Source organism: Cygnus atratus, chromosome 32, assembly GCF_013377495.2.
Source record: "Cygnus atratus isolate AKBS03 ecotype Queensland, Australia chromosome 32, CAtr_DNAZoo_HiC_assembly, whole genome shotgun sequence".
Taxonomy (NCBI): Eukaryota; Metazoa; Chordata; class Aves; order Anseriformes; family Anatidae; genus Cygnus; species Cygnus atratus.
The window spans coordinates 238,812-249,863 of record NC_066393.1 but is presented as its reverse complement, the minus strand read 5'-3'; the positions used below and the strand labels follow the sequence as shown (position 1 = coordinate 249,863).

The 11,052-nt window shown below is 37.7% G+C and overlaps 1 protein-coding gene across 1 annotated transcript; it reads left to right on the top strand.

Moving 5' to 3' along the window:
* Positions 1-1,326: 1,326 nt before the first annotated feature.
* Positions 1,327-10,368, top strand: LOC118259890 (butyrophilin subfamily 3 member A2-like). The gene is made up of 7 exons (XM_050716034.1): positions 1,327-1,399; positions 2,759-3,115; positions 3,906-4,190; positions 5,107-5,205; positions 5,596-5,622; positions 9,164-9,190; positions 9,830-10,368. The coding sequence occupies exons 1-7, from the start codon at positions 1,327-1,329 to the stop codon at positions 10,366-10,368; spliced, it is 1,407 nt and encodes a 468-aa protein (XP_050571991.1).
* The last annotated feature ends 684 nt before the right edge of the window (positions 10,369-11,052 follow it).

Sequence of the window (11,052 nt, the reverse complement as noted above, 5' to 3'; positions counted from 1 at the left end):
AACATTCGGCAGTTTCAATTCCTAGCTTCCTTTTAAACTCTTTACTGCTTCATGTTTTTCTTTTGTTAGGAAAGAAAAAATGCACATGGGTTAGCTTTCACAAAGAAGTGAGCACTGTGTATATTCTGCAGTCCTTGCATATGGACAGTAATGCTTTTAGACTCTAAAGAAACCAGTCCCTTCCCATGCATAGTTATGTGAGGCTGTGCTATGAGTAGTCTTGGCTGGACTAAATTATTTTTAGAGCTCATAGGGAAAGCTCTGATCAGAGGAAGGTACTTACATTTTATATTATATATGTATATATAAACAGTGGGTGAGATTCCTAGATTTGCATGTCAGTGTATCATCTCTGACTTTCTTTACAGTAACCCAATTGGTCACTTTGTCTTACCTATATATTTCTATCCAAGGATGTGTATATAGTTAGTTAGCTCATAGAAAGGAGGTCAGTTCTACTCATAGCTACTTTTACTGAATGTATGGGCCTGGAATAATCATTTAAAAGCTAATTCATTAGGAATTTCCCAAGCTGAATGCTTGCAATTCATGATTTCAAATGGCACACACGTCTGCTAAAGTTAGAAATAATTAAATATTTTATTCACAAAAGAAAAAAAAAAAAACATGATTTTGTTGTTGTTGTTGTCTTCTGTCATTTTTAAACATTATTTCTAGAAACCCTAGCTCCTTCCTCCATCAGGAAATTAACAACAACAGAAGTTTTCACCAAGCAGGATCAAGTAGAGAAACAATATATGGAATTTCAGTGCAGAACAGATGTCTTTTAGTGGGACTTAGAAATGAAGCTGCTTTTTTCATGACTTCTGCCTGCCTCATGGTGTCACTTGCCTGGAGTTAGATACATCTTGTTGGGTTTATATTTAGTCTCTCATCATCTAGAAAATATATTGGCATCCAGACTAGAGGTTTCCTGAACACATAGTGTCTAAGGGACCCTTGGAGGTCAGGCCTGTGAAATGCACTTAAGATCCAATACAATGTCCTCCTAAGTCTCAGAAATATCACTCTTTCTCTGCTAGCAAGTAAAAGTCTTGGAAACATAAATTAATTGATCATTTTCCATTTAAAACAGCTTATTCATTCACTGTCTTAGTTTCGTTCAAGTTGGAATTCATCCTAAACTCCTTTAAGGATTTGTCCTTGTGTCACTCCATACACAGTGACATAAATATACATATATATGTAAACATATGGCACTGGTTCTTGTGTCGGTCTTCTAATTTTCCATTCTGTGTTTGAAAATATTACAGGAGTCTGGTAAGATTTGCCCCGCAAGTGTTGCGTATTGATGCCTTCCAAACGATGGGTTCCAGATTTCAGTATGCAATGACTCTTCATATCATTATTTTCCTACAGATAGCTCATTTGGTCACAGGTAAGTCTGTGTTCTGTTCTAATCCGAATTTGATTTTGAAAAGATAATAATTTCCAGAACAGTTGAGAGGAGAGGAGAGGAGAGGAGAGGAGAGGAGAGGAGAGGAGAGGAGAGGAGAGGAGAGGAGAGGAGAGGAGAGGAGAGGAGAGGAGAGGAGAGGAGAGGAGAGGAGAGGAGAGGAGAGGAGAGGAGAGGAGAGGAAAGGAAAGGAAAGGAAAGGAAAGGAAAGGAAAGGAAAGGAAAGGAAAGGAAAGGAAAGGAAAGGAAAGGAAAGGAAAGGAAAGGAAAGGAAAGGAAAGAAATAATTACAGACTTGCGTATGTTTTTTGTCAATGAGTATTTTATTTTTCAATACATTTGTAGCTATACTTTTTATATAGACACACACCACTCCCTCCACTCATTTTCTGAAGCTGAAACCAAAGAGTAGCATTATATGAAATCGTAATATACTCCATTCATGCACCTTATACAATGTCTAAGCAATATTAAAGACTCACTTAAAACTTCAATATAGAATTAAAATTAGATTTACTGGCCTTACATACCTGTTTATAAGGTACTTTCCATTCTCTGTTTTGGAGTTGTTGTGTTTTTTGTCTTTGTTTTTGTTTTCAGCTCAGCTGGCCCTGTCACTTTATCAAGCTGAGAAAGCCAATAACTGCCTATTTTAGAGTGGTTGAATAGGAAAGTAAACTCTGTAAAGGGCCAATGGTAATTTTGCTGTTTAACATCAAGATTCATTTTTTTTTTCATAAATGACCATATTTCAACATGTAGACTATATATGAAATGAAATGTACTTACTGTGGTGTGTTTCATCACTAAACACAGTTGTCCTAGTGAAAATATTATGGACATCTGATGTTAGGTAAATGGCAGACTCTCACCTTTTGAATTCCAGCTTCACAAAATGATCTTATCTTTCTGCATGGTAGACATGCCTTTTCTACCTCTGAATTTGCTTACAAACTGAGCTCAGTATTTCCAACAACACCTCCCTCAGGTTATACTACGCTCTGAGCAGATAAGTGGTAGTGGTGAAGGATGGCAGAGGATGAAAAATCACACAAAAAAAAGTGCTTTTATATGATCATGTGGACCTACAGAGATGTGATCTGATTACTGCTATGGGATGTCTTCCACTTCATTTGTTTGGTTTCACTAGTCCCTGATTTTATAGTGTGAGATTATGGAACTTACTCTTGAGATAACATCCTGATTGACAGCATTTTCTGATGAACTGTATAGAATAGTTCCTTTTTATTACATTCACAAATCTGATATTACAGTTTCCTATTGGAAATGCTAATGAGAACATCTGTGACACTCAATATTTACATCTATGTCTTCTTGCAGGCCAGTTTAAAATTATACCTCCTGACAATCCTGTTATTGGAGTCATTGGGAAAGGCGTCACCTTGCCCTGTCAGCTGGAAGCTAAGACAACCCCCGAGAGACTTTTTGTTCAGTGGATATTTACTGGAAAATCCCAGAGAATTGAAGTGACCACCTATGATGGAAAAAACAAACAAAATCCAATTAGTGAGGATAAGGCATACCAGGGCAGGACAAATTTCTTTCAGACTGAATTTAATAAGGGTAATGTGTCTCTTCACCTGAAAAATGTCATGCTCTCTGATGAAGGGAAATACACCTGCAGTATCTTTCTGGAGAATTGGTATGATGAAGTGGTGGTTGATCTGAATGTGGCAGGTGAGTGGAGTGTCAGATGTTTGCTACTTCTTCCTCGGTCCAGTTTTATAACGTCACTAAGGACTGTGGGGTATGAACAGGTTGGATTCATTTCATCTACCCTTAGCCTAGCTTTTTTGCCAGCAGAATTTGCATAGTAACATAAATTGTTTTAATGTCTTACACCTCAGCTTTAAAATGTTAAAGGTAGCAGAGATGAAACTTGCAATAAAGCAAGCCTGTTTTTTGCAGAGGTGAAGTAACTGAAGCCTGACTGTGACTCCATTTGTTACTACAACCCTTTTCTCTTGCTCTAGCCCTCATTTTCTCTCATCTCATTTTTTTCTCCAGTACTCCAGTCTTTATCTGTTGATGACGTCATCCAACTTTGTCTTAGCAACAAATTTCCAGCCAGTGATATTATGCTTCTCAGTTTCTTCCTTCCTTCCTTCCTTCCTTCCTTCCTTCCTTCCATCCTTCCTTCCTTCCTTTTTCTTTCTTTCTTTCCTTCCTTCCTTCCTTGCTTCCTTCCTCCCTTCCTTATTTCCCTATTTACTTATTTCAAGTTGTTCATGGAAATATCAAAAATCAGTCCAAAGATCTGTCTTTATCAGGACTGTAAAAGACATGTTGCAAAAGGGTCCCATTCTAATGTAACACAGGAAGAGCTATTTACCAGCAAATTAATGAGAACTAAAATTCCAAATCTGTTGAATTCACACACTAGACAAGATCTTCCCATCATGCACTGTTTGGTCAGAGAACATTTAATTTCCTGTTTGTTTCAGTTTTCTTGTTTGCTGTTCTATAGCTAAAGGTGATGAGACTTCCATCTTCCTGGATGGTCACGTCGGTCAGGGCATTGGCCTCACCTGCAAATCGCAGGGATGGTTTCCAGAGCCCGAGGTAGTTTGGCTGGACAGTAAAGGACAGACACGGAAAGAGAAAGTGATCACCCAAAGAACAAAGACTTCTTCAGGCATTTTTGATGTTGTAACTTCCATGAACCTAGAACCAGGATCTGACAAAGAAGTCTCCTGCAGAATAGTCAATAACCTACTCAACACTGCATGTGAATCCCGAGTCCTGCTATCAGGTGAGTGACCACAAGGGTCAACTTCTGTCAGGACCTGTCTGTTGTCTCTCCATTGACCCTGGAGAGATCCTGGACACCCAGCCCAGACATAAATGACAAGTACTTAGGTGGATAACATAGTAAGAAGTCTATCTTTATGCTTTAGATTACTCGTTATATTCAAGATGCATCATAGCTATAAATACTAATGCAGTCATTAGCAGACACCCAAGCTGTCACTGTGAAAATTTTGAGAGGGAAATATTTTGAAGCACTAATGGGGAAAGCAACGCTCCTACAATGCTGCCAGGATAACCAGCACAGTGACTTGAGACAGCTGGTTCATATTGATAGGAAATACTGAATGTCTTCTCCCATCACCTTTTGTCTCCCTGACACCTCCATGATTACTCTGAGCTTCGGCATGTGCCTCTATCCAGTTTGGATTCCTCATCTGCAAAGTAGGCAATTTTATTTCAAAAGGAAAGAGGAGAGGAATCTTTAGTTTTTTTCCCACCTGAAATACCATTACAGATGGCTCTTCTTTGCTGAAAACTTCATCTATTCTATAGTTCTATACTGCACCTAGATGAGCTACTCAACACATTGTTCTTACGAAGAGGTGACTTCTCCAACATGCCTCTATCCATGGCAGTCTGAGTCTGAATTAATATGGCATATGCACTGTAGGATCATAGTTTGACTGCCTTCACATGGACATTAATATTGACTCTGATAGCCTGGAATAGCTGGCAAAGCAGTATATGGATGTTTTGGAATTGAGGGGAGATCTTTAACCTTCATGAGTGACAGGAAGAGGTAATAAAAGATACATTACAGCAAATACAATGGCAGTAGACACATATCTTTGACCACTGGACCTGTCTTAGCTGTTTCACAATCATTAATTGAATGTAACACCTTCTATGCTTTACAGATGTCTTCTTTCCATCCACTTCACCTTGGATGACTGCCTTCATCGTAATTTTATGTTTCAGTATTGCTGTTATTGCTGCTGTGGGTGCTAAACTGAAGGGTAAGTATATCCACCTACAACAGCTGATGCAGAAGTTTTAATCTACAATGTAAAACACAGTTAATAAAAACTTAACATTTTAACATCACATTCAGAAAGAAATATATGGGAATTGAGAGGGACAGAGGAAAAAAAAAGACAGACATATAGTTAAAAGTTGAATATGTTTGGGGTCTGCATCTGTGTGAATGCACAGAACATCCTTAAGAGGGAGGTAACTTCTATGAGACACAATTTTGTGTGATTACAAATATTTACAGGCACAGTATATGATTTTTGCTTTTAGAGTAGTGGATTTTTGAAAGAAAACTCTTTTTGGAAGTATGCTATGATATTTTCAATAGACTCATTGTCTTGGGGAAAAAATAATTTTTTTTCTTGTTTCTCCAGTCAATACTACAAGAAGACAAAAAGCAGGTGAGTAATGAGAAAATTAAATATAAAGCCCCACAAATCTTTTTTAGAAGAAAATGGTATGATAATAATGTGGTCGTGATCAGTATTGAGGTATTCCAGTTTTGGAATGTGCCAAGATGAAGTGGGGTTTTTGGACACTGATCAGCTTTGAGTACTGCCACTGATACTTTGTCAAGGAGTTTTGCTTCCTCCACTTACACACAGATCTAATGAATCCAATATAAAGACTTTTTATTGAAATGCCTGCCTACTTGTAGGTGGGAGTTCTCCTTGTCTCTAACACAATGAGGTAATAGCAGAGCTTCCTCTGTAAGTGCATGACGTTGTTCCCATTCCAGTAGCTCATTTTTCTTTGGGCATTTCTAAAGTTTTCCGGTAATGAAATACACCTATGTTAAAATATATTAGTTGTTCTACAGTACCCATGGGTTCAACTTCCAAATAGCATTTCAGACTTTTGACTGATATCATTAATTTTCTATTGTTTTGAGATAATGAATGTTTAATTCAATAATTAATGTTTGTGTGTGTGTGTGTGTGTGTGTGTGTGTTGTTTTATTCTCAGAAACAAAGACGAACGAACTTAGAACAGGTAAATACCCCTTGAAAACTATCAGGACATCTTGGAAACATAAAATCACATACACTGTTCTAGGGTATTTTGATATTTCTAGATGTAAATCTCAGAAGTAGTATTCCCTATCTACATAATGGATTTAATGAAAATCGTCCATATTGTCCCTTATAATTAGATGTTATTGACCCCTCCATAGGTAGCTTGAAGCAGAATTAGTCACTCAGGGTAATACTTTAATTCCTGAAAGATGGTGAAGGGACTGATACACTGTGGACTAGTATGATTGCATAAATAACTCAAGGTATAACCTTCTTTATTCTGTAAATGCAATGAAAATGCCATTGTTCTATAAGATGTTTATGATCCAATTTTTCGTATCTGGTTTAATCTGCTTATAATTCCCAAAATTACGAGAGATTTTGTTGTTGTGTCTCTTTGCTTGTTAGTTTTCTATATAATAAACCTTGAACTGTTTACTACTAAATTGCATCCCATGGATTTAAATCAGTTCTTCTAGTCCAGACAGTCTAGCCTGAATAAACAAGTAACAATTCCTGTTGCAATTTCTGCAAATGTCCATGTTATCAGCACATATTTCTTGTCTAAACCAAAGAATGATAACACAAATCAAGTAGGCCCCAGACATATTCTAGAGGATCTCAGTTTTCTCATTTTGGCCTTTCAACTTACTAGTAAGATTCAATTTACTGAAGCCTCTAAAATAATAGAAGTCTCTGTGTCTTCCTTTGTTCTCTTTGGGATCAGGTACAAGAAACAGGAACATTTGGAGAGAAATCAGATTCAAACTGCCTGAGAAAGCTATTGCTGGGGAGATTTGATGGGGAGAGGGGGGGTGTGGATTTCCTACTTGGACTGTAATGGACATGTAAAGTAGCTAGACGAGATTGAGACATTCATCTGGTAGATACCTAAAAGAGGCCAGAGGAACATAATTTCATCTTTTTAACTGGCTGTGATGTCTCCTCAGAATTTGTGTTTTAAGTTACCTAGTTTTCATTTGACTTCATGATTGTCCATGCAACTTAACTAAATAGATTCACTAAATAGATTAGGTTGATTATAGCTGTTCCTATGTTAAAATGTTATGGAAGAAAAAGTATTCAAGAAAAAAAATTAATTTCACTTTTAAAATATGATACTGGAATAGACACAGAAATGATCATATATAATTCCTTTCAGAAAAACGCAATTTGGAGGAACAATTAGGTAAGAACCTGGTTGTCATGTTCCTTTTAGTACTTCTAGTATGCATGCTACTTAAATCCCCAATAAAGCAAATTAGATGTACAATATTTTGATATGAATTATTTCTGGTTGTTTCTGTTCCCTTTAAGAAAAGTTATTGTGGCTTGATTTCATGTTAGATTATAAATTCAAAGATTCAAAGAATCCATAAGATCCATTTCCCATGAACATGTTGAAATTAGTAATTGAGTGCAATGACAAAATTTTAAAGCTTCTCTGATAATTTTTAACTTCTAAATTAAACCAACTGTCCAGCCCAGTAATGGTTTTGTTTCTGTTTTTGTTCTTTTTACCCCCATTGGTCAACTTAGAGGCACAGAAGAACACATTCAAAGGAGGTAAATAAAACACGGCAATTAAGACAATTTTTTATCAAAACTTACAAGTGGATATATACATGAGAATGAAAATAAACTACTTAATTAGAAATCATGACAGCTTATTTCTAGTTAAATGGTTATTCTATTTCATTTTTAGCCACTGCTAAAAATACTATAGAGCATGGTTTTATTTATAAGAGTCTTGTGATGTTTTTCTGCCTCTGTGTAATCTTTTTGCCTGTAGTCTTACTGACTCTACTGGGATTTTTTGAACAGCTCTTACAGCTCTTGTTCTTTCTCACTTTCTGGTCAAATCATTAAAACAGCTGTAACTAGCATCACAAAGACAAAATGAATGCATTGGTCTCCAGAGAAACACTGACTTGAAAGTTTAACTACCTATCAAATAAGTTCTAAGGAAAATACTGTTTACATTTTTTCCTTTTTTTCCCCCTTTTTTTTTCTGCATTACTTACTGACCCTCCACCAAGATACTTGGAGAGTGAGAAATCTCCTTGCGATTTCATTTCACTTATTAAAGCTATTCTTTTGCAGCAACCTCTGAGAACATAAAGCAACTCGGTAAGAAAACATCTTGTATAAATATTATATTCTTGTGAACCTTACAAAAAATAAAGTGTTCAGATCGGTCTGACTATGTCATCCCTGGGGGTGAGGGGAATGCCAATATCTCATCACAGTGCAGTTATATTTCCCCCTCCAAGCAGATGTAACAAGGCATGCTGTAAAACCTACCTGAAATGTGAATAATCCTCCTTGCCAGAAGCTTTTATACCTAAAGTTACAATAAATTTACAGACACCCATAACATTTTGTGAGTTGTTTCACTACAAATCATGTCTACCCAAATCATGGAATTGACAGCAAAGAAGGAATTAATTTCCTCCATGCAACCCCAGGGGCTGACTTAATATTCTCTAAAATGCTTGCTAAATGCAAGAAAATTGAGACTGTAGAGGCCCAGTTTCTGTCCTTCACCTTGCAACCAAGTCCCAAAAATTCAAACTGCAGAAATGCAAAATAGGATTAAGATTGACTTGTGCTGTAGCTTGTCTTCTATGCTGTGGGCATGTCTAACATTGAAAAACTGAACCAGAAGAGAGAAAACCGTCACAAAATTAGTATCAATAACTAGAACATCTTTTCCTTTCAGATCGACTAAAAGATGACTTGGGTAAGTGGTTTAAAATTTTTATTTTATTGCAATATATACTGCTGCTTTAGGTAGAATAAAGTCAACCCTGGGACAGTATCACAGTGATAACAATATAAACATAAGGCAGAAATAATACAGGTTGAAAAGTATCTAACTGCCCTACAGAATCATAAAGTGCTATTGTCTCTTTCCTTTCTGCAGACTTCTGGGAAGCCCGGAGCCATGCAGGTAAGCTGACAGAAAAAAAGGGTGTGAGCTGCACATGGGTCAGGGCAAACCCAAACAGGAGTACAGACTGGGAGAAGAACTCATTGAGAGCAGCCTTTTGGAGAAGGACTTCGGGATTCTGCTGGACTAAAGGCTCAGCATGAGCCAGCAGTGCACACTTGCAGCCCAGAAGGCAAAATGTATCCTGGGCTGCATCAAAAGAGGAGTGTTTATCCAACACTGTGACATGCTGTCACCTGTGTGGGATAAAAGGAAATGAGGGTAGGATGGGGCAGTTGGGAAGACTGAGAAAAGGAGTTGCTGAAAAGTGTTGAAGTAAAAGGCTGCATGTGGACATCATTCCAGAGAGGATGGATGGCCACATGGAAAAGAGAAAGCAAGAAATTTATTGTGAAGTGAGTGAAGAGAGAGAGAGTCGCCTAGATTTACACCCCGAGAGAGTACATGGCTATGAGAGCTTGAAAGGTGCCTGTTGGTTCCTCAGTGACTGTTGCATGCCCTGTTTGGGGGAATGTTTCAATTCTTTGTTGAATCACACCAGGACTGCTCAGACCCTCAAAGGCTTCAACCTATAGTCCCCTGCAGAGACAGGTCCCTGAGTCACTCTGCTTATTGGATTCTTCTTGTTTTCTCCTCCAGTTTTCATTACTGTGAATCCTGACTGCCGAGTCCTAGAGCTCCCAGTGCCGGGGGCTCCAAAAGTTGAGGACACCTCATCTGAGCCTGCTGGCCTGAACAGTCCCTCCACAGTCCCTGTCCTGGTGGGGAAGGAAGGGTTTACAGCTGGGAAACACTACTGGGAGGTGGAGGTGGGCCAGCAGCAGGACTGGGTGCTGGGGGTCGTGAGGGAGAAAGAGGGGCAAGAGGAGGAAGGGACAAATGCTGGTGAGGACTTCTGGGCTCTGCACAGATCTGAGGGAGAGTTATTCTCTAGCAAGGGAAACAGCAGGATTGAGAAGAAGAATATGGGTTGCACTGTGATTGGTGTGCTTCTGGACTTGGAGGAAGCACAAGTCAAATTTTATGAAGCAGAAAAGATGAACATTATAGTGAAAATCCCTATAAGCCTTGGAAAGGAACATGCAGAAATGTTTTACCCATTTCTGTCCAAAGACGAAGGGACAGTCAAACCTGTTTGCCATCAGCAAAAAATTCCTGTTCCATTAAAGGCTCTATAAATTGGACTCTCAGATTTAATGGATTAGGGAAAGACAGTTCAGTTGAAGGTATAAGGGAAAATTTAAGAACTAATATTTCAGTAATGTAAAATTAAAAGAGAAGAAAATTGTGTTTAAAACAGGAAAAAATATCAAGAAAGGAAAAAAGAAACAGGTAGTATAAACAAGATTGGGATCATATTCAGAAAACTCTGGGTGGCTATTTGAGCTCCCTTTACAGGACATGAAAGTCTTATGAGTACAGCAACAGATTCAGTTGATTAAAGAGAGTAGCAATTTAGGTGGTGCTATATAGTCTGCCTTTCCTACAGTTTGCTCTAGAAGGATTTGCATCATTTTTTTAATTTTTACTTTTGTCATAACTGTCAGCTGGAAGCATCTCAAACAGCGCCACCTAAATTACTAGGCAACATGACTTGTGCTCCCTGTTCTGCATTTAAGTTCAATGCCATCTGTAAAGTTAGGCAAGTGAAATTTCACGTTTTTTTATAACAAGAAAATAAATAAATCTTCCTTGGAGAAAGGTACCTTTTTGAAAATTTTTATTTTAAATGTTAAGCGCATTAGAAGATCAATGGTAAGATAAATCATTAAAAGATAGATATTTTCCAAAGATCTGCTAAAATTTGGCAGAGTATTGAACATACCTTGCTTTGAGAAGTTTGACATGAGCCAGCAGTGCGT